The sequence below is a fragment of the Labrus mixtus genome, chromosome 8 (genome assembly GCF_963584025.1).
Source record: "Labrus mixtus chromosome 8, fLabMix1.1, whole genome shotgun sequence".
Lineage (NCBI taxonomy): Eukaryota > Metazoa > Chordata > Actinopteri > Labriformes > Labridae > Labrus > Labrus mixtus.
In genome coordinates this window covers 11,056,252-11,079,757 of record NC_083619.1, presented here as the reverse complement: position 1 = coordinate 11,079,757, position 23,506 = coordinate 11,056,252, and the positions used below count along the sequence as shown (strand labels likewise).

At 40.2% G+C, this 23,506-nt stretch overlaps 2 protein-coding genes across 3 annotated transcripts; one reads left to right on the top strand and one right to left on the bottom strand.

Moving 5' to 3' along the window:
• Positions 1 to 521: 521 nt before the first annotated feature.
• Positions 522 to 16,434, bottom strand: LOC132978907 (leucine-rich repeat-containing protein 52-like). The gene is made up of 2 exons (XM_061044260.1): positions 15,432 to 16,434; positions 522 to 2,438 (listed from the first exon to the last, which is right to left on the bottom strand). The coding sequence occupies exons 1-2, from the start codon at positions 16,081 to 16,083 to the stop codon at positions 2,110 to 2,112; spliced, it is 981 nt and encodes a 326-aa protein (XP_060900243.1). The 5' UTR covers positions 16,084 to 16,434; the 3' UTR covers positions 522 to 2,109.
• A 4,818-nt stretch (positions 16,435 to 21,252) lies between these two features.
• Positions 21,253 to 23,499, top strand: mgst3a (microsomal glutathione S-transferase 3a). Of its 2 annotated transcripts, none has more exons than XM_061044257.1 (6): positions 21,253 to 21,412; positions 21,838 to 21,964; positions 22,149 to 22,222; positions 22,351 to 22,408; positions 22,632 to 22,704; positions 22,806 to 23,499. In XM_061044257.1, the coding sequence occupies exons 2-6, from the start codon at positions 21,848 to 21,850 to the stop codon at positions 22,943 to 22,945; spliced, it is 462 nt and encodes a 153-aa protein (XP_060900240.1). In that variant the 5' UTR covers positions 21,253 to 21,412; positions 21,838 to 21,847; the 3' UTR covers positions 22,946 to 23,499. The 2 variants fall into 2 exon arrangements, with proteins under 2 accessions (XP_060900240.1, XP_060900242.1); XM_061044259.1 differs by having other exon boundaries at positions 21,277 to 21,407.
• Positions 23,500 to 23,506: the final 7 nt, after the last annotated feature.

The window sequence follows — 23,506 nt, the reverse complement described above, 5'->3', positions numbered from 1 at the left end:
AGGTGCCAGATCACTTCCTGAGCACTGCCGATGTGCCCTTGAGCAAGGCACCAAACCCCCTCCCCACCACCAAGCAGGAGCACCCGCTGTGGGCAGCTCCATTACTCTGACATCTCTCCGTTTGTGTATATTTCAGCCTATGTGTGTGTTGCATGATTAACGGAGTGTAATAAAGTAAATCTTAATCTTAATTTTAGTTAAAGACTTAATGGTCACGGTTGACGTTTGTGTCTACCTTTCCTCCCAGCTTATTACAAAACAGCGGCTCGGACTGTGGCCTGAAGTGAAGCGCCAAAGTCTGATAATAGATATCCCTCTCCTGTCAGCGTTGCGCATGCAGAGCTCTCTGGTCACGAGAAATAAAATGTGCAACTTCTGATCGACTCTTACAAGAGACAACAAGAGACTAAGAATGTTACATAAATAATTGCTGGTAACATCTCAGAATAAAGCTTGCCTACAATGATTTCATATTTAATTACTTTTTGATGTGCAAAAAATGTCAGACTATGAGTTTATTGTCTGTTTCTGCAGGACAGAGTCTAAAACTAATTTCCCTGTGGGGTACTTGAAGTATACTTTACTTTACAAATTGCGAAACATTGCAGTATGGTCATGTTTATGCTCCGTTAGTACTTGGTTTGGATTCAGAAATTCACCCTTTTTTAGGTTTACATAAGCATTAACTTAAATGTGCTAGCTACATAAAATGTATGTTACACAACTTATGACCATGTTTAACAAAACCAATACAGATTTGTTACATAGTGGCCGTTTGTTAACTAACTAAAAAAAGTTAACTTCTTAAAAATATATATTTTTTAATAATTTCACATCCTAAAAGACAGTTGTGTTTTCTTGAGTTCACATTTGACTGACATACACTCTTCATACTTTATCACCTTACCTCAATGCCACATCAAAATAAATAGTGGACGGTGTCGAGAAATGACACTAAAGTGGTATCTACGGCATCAGATTTTGATCAATGTAGCCACTGACCAAGCTGCTGTATTTGAAAACACAGTAGGCAGGATGGGCCGCTACTGGATATACTAATCGATGGTCAAGTTAGATGTTTCATGCTCCTGGCGAAAAAATTAAAGATACAACATGTTACTTCATGACCTTTAGAGGTGCTCGTTGTTGGATTTCAGCAGCAGTAACCGTTTTAAAAATGAAGCCAATGTGGAAATGAGTGCGAAAAACTGCAGTTCCCAGAGCGTCCACTTGAGGCTGGCTCCCAAAGCCAATGAATCCCCATTAAGCCCATGCAGCAACCTCTGTTGTGGAAACATCAAGCCAATGCAGCAGAAATACAAAAAACTGCAGTTACATTTTTTAAGACTCATCCGTTTTGATTATAATTTGGCAAAATGTTCAACCCCACCTCTTTGCCTGTTTCTAGATTGATCAATAGTTAGGTTAGGATAGCATTTCAACTGATGTGCTTCAAAACGTCCTGTTCAAAAAACAATGGGTGATGTCACAAAGACTTTGTCCATGTTTTACGCAGTCAGCAGTGTCAAGGACTATTTGCAAGACTAGCGATTTCACTGTTTTCAGGTTTTATGCTAGATAAAGTGAGGGGCCTCAGGCTGCAGCTTCAAATTTAACAAAGACATTGGAGTGGTATCAATCTCTGTCATCTAACTGCAGGCAATAAGGTCAATAGGTACAAAATATGTGACACTTCTTGACACTTTTCTAAAATGTGTGAATGGGACCATTAGCTAATCATATTATGCTGTTAACCATTAAAATAATTCTCTGTTGGTTAGACCAATGTAAAAGAGTTTGGGTAATAGCCTTCCTGCTCGCCCTGAGTGATAAACCATAAAGGGTCTGCATACATAATCAGTAATAACAAAGGGCTCAGGACCTCAACAATGGCAGCCCAAGTGTGTGTTACCTCACCTCAGCACACTTAAAGCACACTTTAAATCAGAGGACAGACATGCCTCGTTTCTGTTGAATCCTCCCCCTTCGGTGTTGAGCCTGTTACACAGACTCAGTGTGACAGGAGTGTGATTAGACTTCACAGACAGTCCTGGAAGTTGACAGGAGGCACTGTAGGAATCCATGGCGTGCAGGGGATGAATAAATCTTTCACACAGTATGTGATGTTTTCAAATTCCCATTGCCATGGTCACTCCTGGTACGTGAGGTACGGCCGCTCTCGATGGTTTCCTCCTCGTCGTCCACGTCCAGCTGTTCATCTTTCTTCTTGATGTAGCGCTCATAGAGCACCATAATGACGCCCATCACCCAGGCCGACACTGTGCCAGCAGCGAAGATGACAAAGCCAATGACCACAAAGAAAAGATAGTCCCAGGAGCCCAGAGTCTGGTGACATAACGTCCGTAGCTGGAGGCCGACCTCACCCAGACGACGACCCTGCATGTCAGCAGGTGAGCCGCACACCGTCTGTCCCTCATCTGTCACACAAAAACAGCAGCAAGAAGTAATGAGGATTAATCAGAGAACAAAAACACAATAGGTGATGAATCATAATGTCAAAGAAATGTGTCACTGAAAATGTAAACTAAACATTTCACACGTTTTGTATTCATCAAATCATCAAAGTGTCTTAGTAGTAGAGTTGGACCTCGGTCAAAGTTTTATCCGCAGCTCCTGCAGTTTACAAAGTGTCAAAGTGCCAACGGAAAAGACCCTGAACCCCAAGTTGCTCCAGAAGGCATTGACAGTGGTGTATAAATATGATAAGCAGCCTCTAATATTAGAGTGTGGATATATGTGTGTCGTCTGAAAACACTTTAAGTGATTACAAAAGTGCTGTATGAGTGCATTCTATTTCCTATTTTAAAAAGTTCAACTAAAAACTCTTTTCTTACAGATAACATTTGCATCGTTAGTCCCGGGGAGCAAGCACACGATGCAGAACTGGAAATGATTCTCAAAACACATCTTAGATGAGAATTTATTTATGGTCTAATCCTTAAAGAGAGAGAAAATCTGCTTAAGGTCTTTGGTTCACATTGACGGCAACAAGATGCCCTTCAAAACACATTTTGTTCACTGTGGAGGCACTGCCTGACATCATGCTTCACACATAGTGTCTGCACATCCTCGTTTGCTGGCATTGGATTGTTTCATCACTTTTGAGAATAGCTAATCTGTATAGCTAACCTAATCTTTTCCAAAGCTCTCCTAAACATTCAGTTTATGCATTAGAGGGATGCTATTGTCTTCTTTATGATCATTGATTTTACAAAGATTCACTGAGATATTTGGTAGTGCAGGGCTACAACCACATTGGAAAATATGTTCTACCTGATGGAGCTAAATGTATTAACATTTCATTTCCCAAATCATGTTTGTCTACAAAGATTTACTCAGATTGAGAGATGGTCTATAGTCTACCATTTTTGGTTTACAACTATTTAGCCCGGGCTGGGACTTTTTTTTAAGTATTTGAAATGGTTAAGCCAAACTAAACCATGACCTTAGGTTTAAGGTATGTGAAACAGTCAAAGTTGGTAAGGATTAAATTAGTTGCTAAAGGTTTAGGAGTAGGTCAGGGTTTGGGCCATTGACTGTATGTAAAGATGGCCATGCCCGACAGCCTCCTCCCATTGTAAAAGTGAAATTAAAATAGCCCCTGTGACAGGCGCTGACCTATTGCTCATTTGGAGCCAGAGTCTGCATAGGGATCAGCTGGAAGAGTCACGGTATTGAAGTCACACAAGTTTTCCGCTAACCTAATTCACATTTCCCTTAGGTCAGTAAAGTCAACAGTCGAGCAGATTGTTGTGTTGGATTGAATCAGACACTCACAGTTACAAATTTTCACTGACTCCTCTGGTAGTGTTTTTTTATGTTTCCTCCTCTGCTCATGTACCCATGTTTCTGGAATGACAATAAATGAACCTTTAACCTTGCTCTACTAATCTGGTGCACACAGCAAGTAACACATACATTAGTAAACAGAGCTGTCAATAATAGCGTTTTACACCATAGAATCAAATAACTAATCATTGCAGAAAAAAAGAGGACATAAACACTTATTAGGGTGGATCAAAGTTTGCCCCTTATCCCATCTGTTAACATGGAGGAGGCAGGTTTGACCTGTTCTGCAGTCAGTCAGTAGGGGGAGCTCTGAATCTTTTGACTTCACAATGAAGGAGGTGTAGCCGATTTTAGCAGCCACGTTTCACAACTTCTCTTCCTGCAGGACTCAGGGATGTGGATTAACATGTTGGTTACTCTTTACCAAGAAACAAAGGAACTGATCAATTATTTAAAGGTCCCATATTATGCTTTTTCTGGTTTTATATGCCCTTTAGTGTGTTTTCCAAGTGTCCTGTGCATGTTTAGGCATGCACATCTATGCAAAAATTCAAAGTCCGCGGAAACACGGCTTCTCCTACGTCCTCCTGTTAGCTGTAGCATTAGCCGCATGTAACGCTCGGTTCTAGCCCCCTTCGATAAAAATTTGTCAGTCCGACGTCATTGTCAGTGTGAGATCACTGATCTAAGCCCATTGGCTCGTTGTGGCAAGCCCAGCAGCTCATGTTGAAATTTCCGAGAAGCGTGCTGAGCAACTGACCAATAACGACAGAGCGGATCGGCAGACCAATCAGAGCAGACTTGGCCCACGTGGGGTCTAACAGTGTGGGCTCAGCAGAGTGCAGCTGACGGACTCAGAGCGTAGAGGGAGCAAGGAGGAGCAGTACATGAAAACAGACACTTTTTTCGGACTTTAGCTATTGTGAACGTACAAAAGTAGGTACATAGATTAAATATACAAACCCCAAAAAGGGCATAATATGGGCTCTTTAAGTTTCCCTCTCAGACAGGCTCTGGAGGACAGGATATTATAAACATTTACAACACCTTGAGTAAACAACCAAGCGGAACAGAACACTCTGCTATCTACGAATGTTGAAGGACTGCTGAAGAACTGAATTAAACCACAGCGTTCAATTCTGCATCAAATGAACATTGATGTCTTTCTTCATCTAGATATTTGTAATTTTCACATTGAATGTATTATAATCATCTTTTTAAAGAATACAAATGAGAGTTATAATAGTTTTAATAGGAATTTGACGTGGAGCGCTACTGCCATCTAGTGTTAGAATGTCCATGAATACGTAACCTTCATAATTATACATTTAGACGTGTTATAAAGCATACTCTTTGATATTAGCTATAGAAGGTGTTATTTAAAGACACCAATTTCTTTTCCTACTTTATTAATATGTCTTAATGTTGACTGTATAACATGGTTTTGTTCACCTACAGGCTGGGATTAACTGAAGATGTTCCCAGGTAGTTTGATTTTCATCTCAACATGAATCTGATAGAAATGTTTGTCTAAACATGACGTGAACCTACATCAACGTGGATCTGATAAAAATAATATTGAAATGAATGTTTGGTGACGTATATATGTTTAGATTCTTATTCTTAATCTTATTGAGTAACCAACGGGCTACTCCTCCTCTCCTCCAGCTGATAAAAGTTCAAGACTCAGCTCAGATCTCCAGTTTTCTGTTTAAGATTTTTTCAGCTTCTTGCTCGCTTCTCTTCGGACTTCAGTTCGAATCACTTCTTTTAAGTTTGTGCCGTAGAGACGACTCTCTGCCGAACTTTTATTTTCAGCGCACATTTTTGGAAACACCAATTCTTTCTGGCTCAAGCAAGGCTTTTGAACTTTCTTCTCCAAAGTCTTTGCTCTTCAATTTTGAACGCCAATTCCTTAGTTTGGATTCATCGAGATGGCCATCAGGTTAATCTGAATTGGAAATCGACGCATCAAAAGACTCTTTAATATTTTTCCTGTTTGATCCTCTTGGAGCATCTTAGACGACGGCTGAACCGACGTACAATCTCCATCCCAGCTGCACACTCCGACCCAGGTTTCAAGGCATCTAATCTGACCTGTGGACCTCTCTGGGCCTGAAAAGAACCGCTTGCCGGAGACTGAAACGTGGGACCAGTCGGTGGAGTTCAATCGAACACAAGACATATAATATCTTAATGAATTAATTACGCTACAGTGGTGGTGTGTTGTCCCTCTTTGAACAGTCTGTGAGCTAAAATGGACTCTGAATGCTGCTGAGAATGTGAAGTGACTTGTGCTGTGTTTAACTAAAAAGCATAATGTATTATTTTCAGAAACTGCCACTTATAAAGAAGTTGACTTGAAAAAAAAGGCCTATATAAAAAGGGCACATAGCTGTTGCTTTGGTTCAATTGACCTCATCCTATTTACAAACAGCATGTATGCACCCTTGCCTCTTAAAGTAGCAATTTGAAGATATCTACTGAATTAAATCATAAAATTACCTTCTCATCAGACATTAAGGAAACATGCTATGTTGAAGTGTTGGCTTCTCTGACGACAGCAGTGAGTATGTCCTCCTCCTAAGTTTCAGTTCAAGTCAAGAATAGTCTCTATTTGTTTTTGACCTGTTTTAGGGTAAGCAAACTGGTTCAAATATAACTGATTCTACCCCACCTGAATAGCCTCGGCATCTTCAGCTCCACGAGCAAAAAAAAAAAATAGGATAAATATTGGAGATGTTTTTGAAAAATGGAGAGAGGTTAGAGAGCAGAAAGGTTTCAAGACCGATGCAGAGCTGGTTAAACACTGAAGCTTCAGTGTCTGCGACATGGCAACCTGCATGAGCATCAGCTGCAGATAGGAGGAGGCGAGGGGAGACATCTCTTTCCACTGTTTTGAATTTGGACTGCAGTACCAATTTCAAACACATAGTTACATATTGCTCCTTTAATCACCAAGTGATTTAAAGGATCCTTTGATGTTTGAGAGCCATGAAAAGTAGCTTAAAGAAAATGTTTTACATAAGCTATTAAACAGAGCCGCCTGTTTAATAATTCAGGCATATTACTTTTTTTCATTTCAAACTTTTGAACTGGGCTGAAGATATCATAAAATATTCAGGTTCATAAGGCTTACAGTCAGAAATTGTTCTTGCATAACGATGAAGCTTGTTTGTCAGGCTGCAAAGCTTAAGGAGCTTCCCATGTGAACTACAGTCTTAAGTTGATGTAGCATTAAACAACATAAAAAAAAAGAAAAATAATAAAAATCATGGATGAATTATTCAAAATCTTTTCTCCCCCACAGGATTAGAGAGTGACTCGAGCCTTTGTGTCTGCCTGAAACCAGATAATAAGGTTTCTTATCATCAGGCCAGGGATATGACTACCACTAAGACCTTCCTGAAATCCTCAAATCCTAATGAAAATATAGACTTCTTACTCTTTCTGAAAAATACAGTGGATGGATACATTTTTAAAAGGCCTATCAGTCAAAATTAAATATGCCACATGACGGCTGTTGAGCTCTGCAGCAGCTGACAAGAGAGGCTTTCACAGAAAATAATCCTGAAGTCTGGCTGAGTCTTTCACTGCTGTGAGCAGAAATAAAACAAGAGTGTTGCCGTCTCCATACTGCCAATGTTTTTAATTGGCTTCAGTATTTTCAAAGATTTCTTACAGGGGGGAATTCCCACTGGGAGAGATCAAAAGGCTGAAACTTTCTGCACAGGGAGCAGTTCTCTGTAACCCTGCAACAGCTTCAAAACAAACATTCTCATTGTGCTGGCGTCTTGCTGTAAAAATTACATTAGTGAAAATGCACACATCAATCTGGGAAAAAATATAGAGTGTGCATGAAGGCAAGCTGCTTTGATTCTCTGCAACCTGTAATATCTTTTTTGGTTGATAACAGATCAAATGCTGTTATCTATTATTTCTTTGCTAAAATCATGTTTGTGTTTCTGTTTATCCATTTATTTCAGCAAGAGATTTCATTGGAGTGTGTGTACTTTCATACTAAATTTAACGTCACATTGAGGAAGAAGTATGTCCCCTAAATCACAGCATGCAATTTCATGCACTCCAGAGGTAACCGGATATTTACAAGATCAGCCAGAACTTTTCAATCCCATAATGCATTGCAGCTCTAAGACTATCTGGCGGAGCTTGCCAGCCAGCCATCACGTAAAATAAAAGTAACCAAACTGTAATGTTTTACAAGTTGTCAAATAATATTAAAATTACAATGTAGCTTCAGTAGTAATGAACGTTTGTATATTGTGGTTGAATTATATTTATGGATCCACAGTTGCACTAGCTTAGTGGTAGCTTATCCAACGTAGCCCCTAGCTTAATATCGATATTTTTATGAAGTCATGTGACCCGTAGGCTACATTAATATGATGCTAACTGCATACTAACGGTCAGGTTAGTAGCCTATATGCTATTTTAGTATGTAGTCGTGAGTTAGTTTACAGTTTCGGACACAGTCTGTTTTGCTTTTAGCTCACAGTCTCAACAAACTAGTCATTACTCCTACGCACAGAAGGCATCTAATGTGTGTGTCCAATCATTTTGTATAAATGATGAGACAGGTGAAAGTTTTGCCCTGTCTTAGCAAACAGCCATAAGCTTCCCAGATAAACCACAGACTGTATGTATCATTAGCTCATAAGCTAATATCTTCCATTAGTTTCAGCAAACCAACAGTTAATCTCTTTACTAATTAAACCCTTTTAACCGTTCATAACTTTATGCTAACTGTTCATAGATTACTTTCAGATGCTTTTTAGATGCTTTGTAGTTTAACATTTTAACTCTGAATCCATTACTCCCATAAAATGTCACCTGTTTGTCCATTAAATTAGCTAATTCTTTCATTTTAGGCATTTTTTTGTACTTCTTATTCATTTACTTCAGATAATAATTTCAAATCTCCTAGCTACCTATTTAAACCATCCCTTTAAGCTTGATATGTCAACTTTTGTGCTAGCTTGCTGACTATATATTCATACAGTCTCAGTAACAACAAATAAAGGTGTTATAACTGACTCAGGCTGGTGGGAGGTGTGATTTGATGGAGGTTCGGAGGGATCACACTGTAGCTTTCAATCAAATCACTTGACAAGTTATTTAAATAGCGTGACAGAAATGTGACTTCTCCTAATATTTGATTTACTCAGTGAACAAATCTCTGTTCTTATCCTGCGAGAAGCTCTTCTGCGGCTGACAGATCTGAAAACTAGCGTGCAGCTGAAGAACACGAGGACAGTCAGCTTCTCTCAGCTCCATCCAGCACAGAGAATTCAAAGCAATACTCTGATCCTCTCAAAGGCTGCTGCTGTGCACTGTTCACACAATATGCTGTTACACTCCAGCTTTAACAAACAAACCATCCATGCATACACACAGAATACACACACATGCACACTCCTTCTTAACATGCACAAACACCCTCCATGAGAATTAACTTTCTCATCCACTATCTCGGCCCTTGCAGAGCATGCTTATGAGTGTGTGCACGTGTACGTTAGGGTGTGTGTGTGTGCCTGTCAGCCAGGGAGGAAACCCTTCTGGCATCAACCCCATCCCCCCCCCCCTCCTCCCCCCCCCAATGGGACTTGCATCAAAGACGAGGGCTTTCCCTCCCTCCTTCCCCCATCCCCACTCTGCTCTATTTCTAGACGCTCTCCTTATATAACAGGGAGAGTGTTAATCTAGCCAGGAAGGCGAGACAGAGGAGAATCTGTTGGTTCCTTCCTGAAGGTTTTTCTCTCTCTCTCTACCTTGCTCACTCGTTCCCTGTTGATGCGTTTCCTAAACTGAGGAGACAAGCAAAGCCATGTTGCATGAACCAGGTGAGACCCAGACTCAAGATAACAAGGCTTTGGAGACAGAGCCTGCAGCTGAAAACATGGTCATCCGTAAAATGTTGTCATCTGTTCCTCCTCCTCAAGCAATGAAAGTATGTTTAAGCATGTTTGGGTGTCTAAATTCATGAATTACTGAGTTTTTATTGGTAAAAAAAGACTTTTAGAGATGGTGATATTTGGTGAGTTAGGCCTGTATACAGAAATATGTTTAGTGTGATGACATTGTTCAGTATTGCGATATTGATAATCTGAAATCAAAAAACAAAAATGAAAGAGTGCATATTAGCTACAACTCAGTTTCAACTCTGAATCCAAAATAAAACCAAAAAGCATTGGAAACTTGGAAAATAATTAGGTGCCCGGCTTCCCGAATTGACGTCAGAATCGTCGTCACATGAGGGGCAAAATATGTTTTGTTAATGTTAAGATACTTTTTATTAATTCACGTATTGCACATCAACTTTTTGCTCAGATATAACTTTTAACAGTTACATTCCACAGATCTTCTTTGTGGCATCAACGCTGTTTTTTTTTGCTGTTGTTACAACATTCAGACTTTCTGAACTGAGAACACGTGAACACACTGAAGTCGGAAGAATGACTTCCCAACTCGAAAACATGGACCACCACCCGAGCAGCACATGAATGCAGCATTATTACCCGCCTCCATCCAATAGATCAAATGCTGAGCGAGAAAGCATTGCTTGTTAACATAAAATAATTTTTGTTATTAATTGCGATAATTCAAACTTCTGCAATGTGTTTATTGCAAATTCTCATATTGCGACAAACATTGAAATTGCACTTGATTGATTGCACAGCCCTTTCATATACCTTGACATCATAATGGATCCAAAACTTTATTGTAAGAGACGTAAAAAATTAAATGATAAAAGCCCACATACAAGCAAGATAAAGACAAATTAGAAATTGTATTTCTTTGGATGCAAACACAATATTTATGCCTTTATTATTTCCTACTTCTTTTAGTAACTTGAGGGGACCTTGTGTCACAAACTATAAACATTCTGGCCTTAACATCTAAATAAAATCATCCCTGTATGAAACGATAAGCATCATCATTTGAGCTTTGCATGTTTTTATTCATTATGTATTTATTTCTTCCCTTCAAGATTTAAAAAAGTTCTGCCCAACCTCCATAACGTCACATTCTTATCTTTTACTTGGAGAAGGCTTAAGAGTCCACAAGAATATCTTCATGAGGAGATTGTTCTTTATCCTTTCATCAAACTGCCTGTGGTGAGACAGCTTTCTGTGCAACATTAAAAGCTGCAGCTTTGAAGTTAAACTGAAAAACTGCTGATAAAAGAGCTAACACCTTAATCATCAACAAACCTTTTTTAAAGTAGCATATTCTTGTTTCAATTGTGTGTGCCTGTGTTTGTACTGCTGTGTCACTCTGTATTCTGTATGTGTCTTGTGATGCATTCGTAATTATGACCTGTCAAGGGACTGTATGAAAATTAGCTTCAAGCTAACTCTGGTACAAATCATCAATTTATGACATGTTTAGTATTGTACATAGTCTCTTTGCAAATCAAATAAATGAATAAATAAAGAAATACATTTGTATGCATGTGTGAGTGTATCAATTAAACATATTCATGGGGAGGCTGTGGGTCAGTGGTATAGTCGGTTGTCTCTCAACCTGCAGCCATATGTCGATGTGTCCTTTGGCATGAAACAAATTGCTCCAGATGCTGCGTCAGCGTCATAGTGTGAATGGCTGTGAACGGGTAGGTGTGACCTGCAGTGCAAAAATCGGCTCGAGTTGCCAGAAGACTAAAAAAACTTCTATACAATCTCAAGTCCTTTTACCAAGTCGATGTGGGAAGCTGAAATGCAAATATAATGTTGTACTGACTGACAAAATAATTGTATCATTTCAAAGCTTCTGGATGGATAAGCAACTTGTCATGATTTGGTCTTTTTTAGTTTTGTTTTTCAGTGTTTAGTGTTTCTTAATGTTCTAGTGTGTTTTGTTCATTCTTGAGTTCTGTGTGTCTTCAGTGTTTCATGATTTATTTTGTAGTTCTCCTCAGTGTTTCTTGTCTTGTGTTCATTCCTGCCTCTGTGTGTTTTCCCTCCATGTTGTTTGCCCTGATTGTCTTCACCTGTGTTATTAGTCTCACCTGTGTCTGATTACCCCTGTGTCTATTTAGTCTCTGTGTTTCTTCCCTTCTGGGTCAGTTCATTGTATGTTGTTTGTATGGCGGTCGGTGGTATGTCAATATTTGCTCGTGCTCCTCTGTGGCTCCCTGTTTTTGATCCCTGTGTTTTTTTGTTGAACTTTTGTAAAGAAGTTTTTGTTGCCTTTGGCCTTTTCGTTTAATTAAATATTTTTGGTTATTCTGCACTTGGGTCCACCTTCCTTGTTTTCCAACCGTTCGTGACACAACTGAAGAGACAATAGAGAATGAAAATCTGTACTCTATGGACTTCAGGTATATTAGAAGTCAAAACAACATACACATTAGCAAACACTAACAGCATTAAACCACTACCAGGGGGAGGAGGGGAGGTGTTGAGATGTGGGATAGAGGAAGCATGGCCAAAGAAAACTTTTGTTTTTGGTGTGAGACTGGTGCTAAAGTGCAACATCTACTGGACATATACTCTAAAAGTTGCACATTTAAGGTTAAGAACATTTTGATATGTTCACTAAGCAACAACTATTAACGTCCGCTTTATATAAAGGAGTAGATGCCTCAAGCTCCCATCGTATCGCTTAACACTATCAAAAACGTATGTAAGCTAGTAAGTGAACAGACTCAAGCATTAGATGTTTTCTACCTGTAGATATTTGGTTATAAAATATGATGTTGAATATACTGGATTTTCCCTGTCTGTGACATTTTAACATTGTGTGAGGTTGCCACATTTATGTGATTTGCAACTTTTTGCTTGAACACAGCAAGATGACATTAAACAGACTTTTCACAGTGTGAATATAATGCATTTTTGGTGTGCTTTAGATGACAGTGGAAGAAAGATTGAGTTAATTGAGTCTGAGTGCCTGTGCTGTCTGCTTGTAAGAGATGGACAGGCTGTGTGTACACATAACAGAGGTAGAGTGTGACTGTATCGGAGTGTGTCCGCTTTCTCCCTTGCTGGCAGCTGTCACTGCAAGAGGCTCCTCTCCAAATTAAACTAGACAAAGCAGCAGGAAGATAGGACAGCTCTTGCAGGACTTGTTATGGATTTGGACTAAGCTGCGCAGGGACCATGGTTTACTATAGCATGTGTATGTGTGGGAGAGAGGTGCAGGGGATGCCTTTTTCAGGAAGTGTGGCGGGTGTATTAATGCTATGGTGTTGGAGTTATGACTGGCTTCTTGCTCAGTAAGACTCACTATAAATAGCAGCTGCCCTTTTGCATAGTGACACATCCACTCCGGAGCATGAGCACATTAACTCAAAGTAAGAAAGATTGTTGAAAATCAGACACATTCATCAGCCTGACAGAAACAAAACAAAAAGAGGGATCAATATTTGATGCTGAAACTATGCTCCATTAATCACGAATGCAGCACGGTATCCCAAAGGCTGGATTAAAAAGGAAATGATTGGTCACTCCAAGATAAAAGACTCTCTAGTTTTGCTCCAAAAACTGCGGTGCCAAATTAATGAACACACTTGTGTGAAGAGAAATCAAACAGCCCCCTATTCGCCTCCGATCCTCTTTCACCCTCTTTGTTATTTGATAGTCTGAGTGCTGTCAAGCTGCACTGCTGTCACCTGCATGTCATCACGCTGAAAGCTGAGAGAGGGGCTGAACTTTTGCAGACTTCACCGAACCTCATGATGGTAAACACATGGCAACATAATTTGCACCACACACCATATCTGGGACATGTAACATAATAGACCAGTGAGAGATGATGGCGTGATATTATCAGCTGTGCAGACATGACGAGGGTTTTTAAGTAACATGATGTGCAGGAATTTCAAAGATGTTAGCACGGAGTCACTCCTTCCTTACAGGCAGACAGCCCGGGGGGCTCCAGTGGTACTGTGTTAACTAGTTCATGCTAATTTAATTGAAAATATATAAGGGAAAATGCATGGTTATGAATATAAAGTGCCGTGATGAGACCCTTGGGGTGGTTTATGATGTCATATTTAGGCCTTGCCTTGATGGGGTCCCTGTGTTACAATCCATAAGACCTTTAATATTTTAGTTTTAATCTTATATATTTTATTCAGGAAGTGTTTGATCAGAAAACAATCATAACTTAACAATTACTTTCCACATCAAGTGTAAAGAGTGAGGGCCAACAAGGGCCTAATGAGTCTGACTAATATTTTTACTATTATAGGGTAGTCAGACCTGAGTATAGAATAGTTTTACAACATGGCAATCCCAGATTGTAATTTTAGATCAAGTTAGAAAAGATTAGATTAAAGCATTTTGGCATAGCAAAGAGACAGGTACTGAGACACGGAAGAATGCAGTAAAGCATCTAACCAGACGTGCAAATATAAGTGCTGTGTGTAGCTCACAGCTGATTATCAAATATACTGTAAGCAAAGGATTCATTAGCTGTTTCAAAAACTATGAAATACAAATTGAAAACAGTTCATACATCTTTCAATCTACATCAATAGTTCTCTGTTTAAGTTTTCTGCTTTCTCTATTCCTCAGACATTTACAATTATTGAGCACTTGCAGCTCATAGTGGAAACACAGTAACTCAATTTCCACATCAACAAACCCCCAGGATACACTTCTTTCTTTTCTTTTTTTATTACAACTGTGGTTATGTGGTAACCCTGGAATCATTATGTTGTTTTGGTTGGCTTAACTGCATCGGAAAAAAGTCCCACCACAAGATTATCAATTCATATGAACATTACTAAGAAAACATAACAAGAGCTGCTGACCGGCCTCTAATCTATAAATATAATATTGTTTTTGATATATACGGGGTTATATCCAGAAGGCAGAGGGTGCATGTTCATTTTACCTTCTAAGATGCCATGATCAGGGGAATTTTTTTTTTATCATTGCTTACAACCAGTGTTACATGTGAACATGCGGAAATTACAGGATAGTTGGGGGGGGGGGGGGGGGGGGAGAAGTGTTGGGTGCAGTAGTGGCCTGGCTCCTTAAGCTCCTTTTTTTCTTTGATTGTTTTGTACTCGTGTCTGTATGACTTGTGCACACAATATTCAAGCCACTAGAGTTGGTCTGACACCAGTATCAGTAACAACACACATTACGTCCTAAAATATGGAACCAGGTGGTGCTACCCCAAAATCAACAAGTTTCCTGTTAAATTATCATCAATGATAACAAACCACAATTGTTCAGAGTGTTATGTTAGTCAAAACTGGCAACATGTCAGCAGTCAGTTATTTGCATTTTGAAATTCTGATGATATCTAAAGAATAGGCCTGGGAAGAAACATTTTAACAGAACTCTATATTCCACCTTAAGAGTATAACATAGAAAACAATAATAAAAGTGGCTCACAAAATAAAGAAATAACACTCGGGGATATATTTCTTCTATAAGAGGGGCTATCGTCCTTTGTGAGATACAGCTATAGGCAGCAGCCAGCAAAAGGTCAAAAGTTTATATAAGCCAGCATTATCTAATGATTAATCACTGGAGCCCAGCAGTTCTTCTATGTGATTAGCTCTCTGAAGCCTACTTTAATTTGATATGAAAGCATTAGGAAAGGTCATGCTGGGATGACATTAGAATAAAAGAGATTAAAACCTTGGAACTTGAAGCCCTCCAGGTGGACCCACAGGCACAGGTCCTCGTTGTCGCACTCGCAGCTCCACGGGTTCCCACTGAGACCCACGGAGCGCAGGGCGGGCAGCGCGATCAGGGAGGTGATGTTGAGGACTGTCAGGTTGTTCCGACCCACATCCAGCACCTGCAGGGCCGTGTTTTCTACAAAGGCGTCCGGATGAATCTCCGAGAGCCCCGGGTTGTCCGTCATTCTCAGCATCACCAGGCTCGTCAAGGGCCCGAACGTCCTGTCCTCGATCCGGGTCAAGGTGTTGAAGGAGAGGTCCAGGTAGGCCAGCTTCCGTAGATTCCCAAACGTGGACTCGGATATCTCGGTTAGGGAGTTGTTGCTGCAGTCCAGGTACACCAGATCAGAGAGGTAGTTGAGCGCGAGCGGCGGTAGCTCCACGATGCGGTTGTTGGAGATGATGAGCTGCCGCGTGGCCAGCGGCAAGTTGACCGGGAAGGTGGTCAGGTGCTGCCCGGCGCATTGAACCACCAGCTGGTCATCACACACGCACCTGTCCGGGCAGCCCGTGGACAGCACCGGGGATGTGTTCGCGCGCGTGGCGAGGAAGAGGATCAGAACTATTAGCCGCAAGGGTTGCGCGCTGGGCTGCGGGGCAAGACGCATGACACCGCCGAGGGCTTCATCCACCCCGTTTGCAGAGAGTCATGTTCAGTCACATTCTTCATTGAGACATCCTCGCCGAGATGTTTGTCCCAGAAATTTGTTCACAGAGGTCAAACCCAGCGCTTGCCCGTGGCAACCTCCCGCGCGTAATCTCAGTTCATCCTGTCGTTGGTTCTGGATCCAGCGCGCATCCAGTCTCTTCTTCTTGACAACCAGATATTTTCATGCTTTGTCAAATTTCCTCTATTATTTGAGCTTCTCCCATGAAAACACAGCCATTTACGCCTTGTGAGCGCGCATAACGTGCTCTCATGCAGCGCTGCTTGCAGTGATCGCTGTCAGTAGCATGCTTCCCATCGTCTCGTTCCCTGAAACTGAATCCAAATGAGCGGAGCGGGGCGCTCAACTGCTCAGCGGGTGGGGGGGGGGTGATGAGAAGTGGACTCATGCCTCGCAGTGAGCTGAAGCGAGAGAGAAAGTCGCTGGGCCAGTAGGGAAGCGTATTACATGTAAGGGTTAGTAAAGTGTAGGATAATCCATGCATCAACACATGCCTCAGGCAGATGTGTTTGTGTAGAAGCTGTGTCCGTAAATAGTGTCTGTGTAAGTGTACAGGACCTCACAGACCTTCATCTCTTACTGTCATGTTACGCAGTTACACAAAATCAACCTTTTCATTTACTTTTTTGTTTTTAAGGACTCTTTGCAGCTCTGGAAGTAGCCTACTGTTGCAGTTCAAAGCGCCTCCTTAATCTATTCTTCTATGGTAGGCGTAAGCCCCGCCCCTTTGTAAGATTCCCACTAAAAGGCGAGGTATGTTTTGAACTTTTTGGCTAATTTATTATCCTAATGAATCCCATTTAAATCATTCGTTGTGAATATTTTGTATCCCCCACAATATAGTTATGTCTGTCCAGTTGTTTAAAGAGGACATGATATACCCCTTTTCCACCTTTTCAAACAGTTCCCTGTGGTCCAAAATGAAACATCTGTGCTGTGCTTTGTTCAAAACATAACATGAACCAAGCAGGCTTGTGACCCTTTATAAACCAGCTCTCTCAGAACGCTCCGTTTTGGTGTGTGTGTCTCTTTAAATGCAATGAGCCCCCCTGAGTTTTCCCAGTAGACATCACTCCTCCGCTAGCAAGAATAAAAATGGTGGACCTGCGCAAAAGTTTTGCTCTAGGCTGGAGATGGAGTCCATGGATGGAGATACCAGGGGAGAGGAGGGTCTTTTTTTTTTTTTACCAGAATCCCACTGTGACATCATAAGGACAGTAGATTAGAAATGGAGCAAGTTTCTCGGCGTTCTACAATTCACTTAACAGACGCTTTTATCCAAAGAGACATACATCAGGTGTTGTAAGACTTATGCAGTCCACAAACAAAGGACTGGATGGAATTATTTCACATTTTGTGGGTCGGTAGACACTCAGGTTACCCAAATATAGGTTCAAAAACACTGTAAAAGTGGACTTTTCATAATATGTCCCCTGATTGTTGCTAGCTTAAGGTTACGGCTAGTAAGGCTAACTTGCATTTGGGTTGGGCTATTTGTTTTGTTTCATCTGGAGGGCAGTAAAATAAACTTGGAGCCTTGACTTCTCTACCTGTTCATTTTTATTCCATGTTTCATATTTTTGCCACTGTTGCCCTTTTGTGTGATTCCCCTGAGAGAGAGGTGGTCGACTTTTAATTTGCCTTATCCTTAGAAATCCTTTTGTCTAGCCTATATTTTTATTCACACGATGTTAAACTGTCTGTTTGACCTGTCAATATTTAGATTTTAAAATGTTTGGTTCTAGCTTAAAGCTACATATAAATTACTATTTATGTTCACGCTGAAGCAAGCAATAGAACCAGCATGGAAGTTCTGTTTTTCTCTGTTTTTTTCTCTGAATAAACAGAGGTGCACCTTAAATAGATCCCAGTGTCACGGCACCTTTTCCCTTTAACCAACACAAGTTCACCAAAATATCTATTTTGGACTTGTATGTGTATTGGATACTTGCTGCTAGCCTCAGGTGTGTGTGTGTGTGTGTGTGTGTGTGTGGGTGTGTGTGTGAGTGTGAGTGTTTGTGAGTGTTTGTGAGTGCGCGCGTGCATGTGTGGGTGTGTGTAGATGGAACTAACCTGACACCTGGAAATCATACTGGATGTGAACATGATATGAAACAAGAGAGTAGGGCAATGATAACAATGTGTTTAGATTGAAGATCCATGTCAGCTACACCCCTCAGACCTCTATGTGCAATGAGGCGTGTACAATAATGACTGACAAAGTCAAATCAGCCAAAAGCAAAGCAACCAAGCCCCCCTCCAGTTAAAACCATTACACTGGTATACAGCCAGACGAGATGAGATGGGACAAGGTGGTCTCCGGCATGCAGCAGTTGTTTTCCTCTTCCCTCCAGTCTCACTATGACTCCTAAGTCTATTCCTGGTTCTGTGTGTAGGTGTTAAAGTGCTGAATCAGACTCAACATGATGGAGGAGGAGGAGGAGGACAGATGTGAGGCCGACAGAAACCACCCCGAGTCAACGATGGTCAACAACCAACTGCACCCTGACCACACTCACTCCTCTTCTCTCGAGAACACACACACACAAGGGAGGTTTAGTCTGTTATTTTGTTTGTTTTTGGAGGTGTCAAATTAGAGCAGGAGGCCTTTACACATTCATAACAATGCTTTGCCATCCTGTGGACTGAACTAAACTACACCACTGTTTCCTGATGGAGGCATTCAGTGACTTTATGAGGACATCTAGTGACCATACATGGAAGTGTTTTACACAGTGAGCAGCTGTTCTGAAACTACGATTTATATTTTCTCATGCATGGTTTGCAGCTTGATAGTTATGACATGTGGCAACATTGCTCAGGCTCATTCAACTCATCTACGTTATTTACAAAACACTAATAAGTATTATTATTTAACCTCTGACAGAGCAGTGGCTCATTCATAACTCATGTTTAGTAAAACATTTTCAAACTCAACACCCTTTTATTTCAAATTCTGGAAAAAAAAATGTTCTAATAAAGTTATATCTCTAAAAAAATATCCTAAGGGGAATCAAAATAGTAAATGTGTGTGTTATGGGGTCAAATAATATATAATATATCTTAAAATTAAAAATACTAACATAATTAAACAACAAAGATGACTTGACAGCTACCACATACATCCTACATTTGTCTGACTGTAAATTGCAAAAGTCAAACACAAAGGTATTTGTTTTTGTAATCCCCTGGTTTAGAGCAAGTTGTCAGTCACGTTTTACTGCAGATGTGAGGGCTCACCTCCCATATTTATCTCTACTGACAATCTGCATTCATAAAACCTGTTTTGGTTCGAACAACCTCTGACATGCATTGGTTGAATGTAATTCCAACAAGTATTGGCATGCTTAAGGTCAAACAAAGACGAAGTAGGCTACACTATAGCAACATGTAATGAAATGGAAAGTAAATGGGCATCATAATGATATAAAATAAAGTAATACAAAGTAATGTGATTGGACAAGAGGCATTCCACGAGTGCTAGCACAGTATACAACAGGACTCAGACGTTTAACTAACTGCCTAATTCAGCCGCATATGTTCTGAAAACATTGAACTATACACAAATGGTATTTTTCTGTATTGACTGACAGGGCACCAAAGCAACTATGAACATTATTTCACTAGTTGCTTGATGAATGGAAATGGAAACAAACAGCTTAATGTACATAATGAAGTGTAACATCTTGCAGTAACCTGTAGACACAAACAAAGTAGCAAGAGTTCAGATTAAAAGCCTGTCCAGTTAGCTGCTTTGTTCTGTATTAGCTTGTGGTGTTCAACAGGGTCATGGCCATGCATGGACCCTGTTTAATAACAGCACTACTGTTTTAATATAATAAATCATAATGTTATATTAAGTATTTAATATTGATTATGACTGTAGTCCCACGTCAGCAGCTCTTATGGTTTTGACCCTGTGTCCATAGCAATAGGGTTTGCATACCTCAAATTAACCTGATATGTGACACAGAGAAGTCTGGCCTGTCAGGTCACCTCAACAGTGCGGTCCAATCATTTTTTTAGCTTCCTTCCCTCTCAGTTTTCCAGAATAGAGGCCATGAGATTATGAACTCACTTACTCAACAAGACTGCAGTATGATATGTTGTAAACGTGCACCTGTGGTTCTCCTTACAAGTCATTTGTCATACAAAAGGAGTGTTTCTTCACATTGTTGAACATATCAATTAGTCATATCTAATGCTGTTTGTTGTATTTTTGGACTCTTGGACCTGTCACTTTATAGCTGCATTAACTGATAATAATTAACCATATTGATTTATGCATCAATTAATGTAGTGATAAATCTTACTCAGGTTACAGATTAAACTAGAGAAGAGGAGGTGACCACCAATATATGCAATCACATTGTCCTCAAAACGTTTCACGAGATTTCTCCTGGGTGTTTTGAAAGGAAAATCTGCTTCAAAACAGTACCATCCCTTAAGTGTTGCTTCTATTATGTGTCACTGTATTATTAGACTGTTACTGTTGCATTAATCAGTTCAATAGGTGGTGGTGAAGATGCAGCTTTTTGTAACTCATATTTTTATTCTTTATATTTATTCTATTCAGGGATAGCCTATGGCTTATGGAAATTTGTAAAGGCACCTTATTTTAACAAGAAACTTTGTTAAGTGGTTCTACCAGAGCAGCAAAACAGAAATGTAGTTGAATAAAATGGAGTAAAATAAATAAATAAGGGGGGGGGGGGGGAATTCAGTGAATTATAAACACAATATGTATAACTTTATAACTAATATACCAATTACATTGGAAATACGTAACAAGCGAAGATAATTAGTGTAGGCTACATAAATGTGTTAGCTGTATTCGCCCCACTGTGTTGTCCCAGTAGCCTTAAATTTAGCACTTCCTGTTGGTCTTTCTGAGTTCACTATTTCAGCTGGTTGCCCTGGCAACGAGTGTATAGCAAAGCAGCCTACCTGCGGTCTATGCGCATGTCCCAAAAGTGGAACTAATTCTCCACCGGTGAAATGTTGCTTTGTAACACAAATGCAACTATACCGAGAAGTGAAACCGGATGTTTAGGTGACACTTAGCACTCACTAGATATTAAATTTGTCGAGTAAATAATTATCTAAAATAACGGAAAGTCTGCTCTACTGGTGTCACGCCCTCTCTGTGTTACGTAAGCCTCACGCAAACCGACGCATTTACGTAGGAAACTTCAGAGCGTCTGCTCGTCTACCTATCTTCACCTGAGCTTTCAAGCTATCTGCGTCGTGCTCCAACTTCACCTGTGAGGTAAACGCTTTAATTATTTTGGGGTCTGTCATTATGTTGCGTTTCCTCTCAAAGTTGTTATTCAAACATTAATGGCGACGTTTGAGTCCTTCTCTGACCTTTCGTTTTCAAGTCGTCCTTGCTGCCTGCTTTTCGTTTTATCTTCTCGTTGACAGATTTGTAAATCATTCGCTGTAACAGAAGTCAAGAAAGCCCACAAGCCCCAGAATGATGTGTATTAAAATTCTTGAAAAGCTGCAATGTTTGTAATGTTTTGCAAGTGTTTGTACTTTTCCATATTCTGACCAATTACTAAAATGAAGGGGAAAAAAGCTAGGTGAAAAACAAAATGTAAAAGTTATTTCTTTAAAAATGAATAATAAAAAAAAAAATCTATGCATCTTTATTCGGGTCATTTAATATGGCTGTGTTTATTTCTCTGTCAGAGTCGTCAGGATGGTTGTGCTTTCCAAGGAGTATGGATATGTGGTGTTGACTGGTGTTGCCAGCATGGTGATGGTGACACATCTGGCCTTTAAAGTTGGAAAAGCCCGCAAGAAGTACAACGTGCCTGTGAGTATTGTTCAGTATTTAAAACCCTTGCTTTCTCATTTACACTGTTAGGAACCTCCTTCCATTCATTCAAGTATGAACCCAGTGTGCAGTTTGTTGACTTGGATTCAAGCTGGGGCTGGGCACATATTTTGTAGCTTACTCAGCTCTTAAGATTTTCTTTACAAACATCCTTGCCTTGCAGTATCCTCAGATGTACAGTGACGACCCAGAAAATGGGAATGTTTTCAACTGCATCCAGCGTGCTCACCAAAACACGTAAGTCTAACTGTTTAATATCAGCAATACGACTTTAACTTTGTCTGTCATTGCACCACACTTTTATGACTCAATCAAGTAATGAATAAAGTGGTGAAAGTCAATCTACTCCTATCACCTCCCACCAGTCTGGAGATCTACCCCGCCTTTCTCTTCTGCCTTGCTTTTGCTGGAATGAATTGTCCTGTAAGTAGATTTTTGCTCCGTCATACCACTGTAGCAGTTTGTCCACAATAAGGCGTTACATGCAAAGTCATTGAAGTTCACACTTTGAATCAGTTTTTGATTCATTTGATGGGATGCTGGAATAAGTTAATATGCTTTTTTAAAAAAAACTCCTGGCATATCTCAATTTGTTTCCTTTGATTTTGTGTGCGTGTGTGTGTGTGTGTGTGTGTGTCTGTCACAGCGGTGTGCCACTGGACTTGGAGTTGTGTGGATTATAAGCAGAGAGGTGTACGCACATGGGTACTCTACAGGAGGTAAGTAGACCATGTTGACAAAAGTTCAAAGTCATTTTCTTCTTTGGTAACATACAGCAGGGTGTAAATAAGTCTTTATTGTTACTATTATTCTTAATCAGATCCTAAAAAAAGGATGCGTGGATCATTTGGGAACTTCGCCATGCTCGGCCTGATGCTGTCCACGTTCAACTTCGGCCGCCAGCTTCTCGGCTGGACGGGACCACGGATGCGAGGCTCCTTCCGTCAGGTTAATGTTTAATGGTGAGGACCAACTCTTAACAGTGGGGCCCAATTAGTAATTTGCCTTATAATCAAAGCCACTTTTATAACCCATATTCCTTTCATCATGTGTGCTAACCTTTGACCAATTTGACATTGACAGTCAGGTGAGGCTAATGCTCTCTAGTGACCTGACTGGTTCTGCTGGGAGTCACATGCCTCATTATGAATGTGTTTTCAGGCTCTCCCACCGACTGCAAGATCTGCCAGTTTGTCCCTAATTTCAAGTTTATAGAATATGCTCATGTATTTTTGCAATAAACAAATGGAGGTTCTGTAATAAAAAGGGATATTTCAGAGGTAATGAAGCTTAGAGCATTGGACATTTTGTTTGTATATGCTTGACTGAAAACATCAGGTTTTGTAGATCAATGAAAACCTGAAAACAATAGTTACTTACATCAAGTACAAAACATGTCAAATCCACTCATGATTGTCTTTCTGTGTTTTTTAGATTATGTTAGTCATACTGAAAAGAAAGTTTTTGACTTGTCTTACTGATGACAATAAATATCACTCATTGTTTATAAATAATCGTGTG

Coding starts and splice junctions, on each gene's coding strand:
- LOC132978907 (XM_061044260.1), bottom strand. CDS start 16,083: ATGCGTCTTGCCCCGCAGCCCAGCGCGCAACCCTTGCGGCTAATAGTT. Junction 2,439..15,431: donor GGAGGGCTTCAAGTTCCAAG/GTTTTAATCTCT, acceptor TTTGTGTGACAG/ATGAGGGACAGACGGTGTGC.
- mgst3a (XM_061044257.1), top strand. CDS start 21,848: ATGGTTGTGCTTTCCAAGGAGTATGGATATGTGGTGTTGACTGGTGTT. Junction 21,965..22,148: donor GCAAGAAGTACAACGTGCCT/GTGAGTATTGTT, acceptor CTTGCCTTGCAG/TATCCTCAGATGTACAGTGA. Junction 22,409..22,631: donor TTGCTGGAATGAATTGTCCT/GTAAGTAGATTT, acceptor TGTCTGTCACAG/CGGTGTGCCACTGGACTTGG.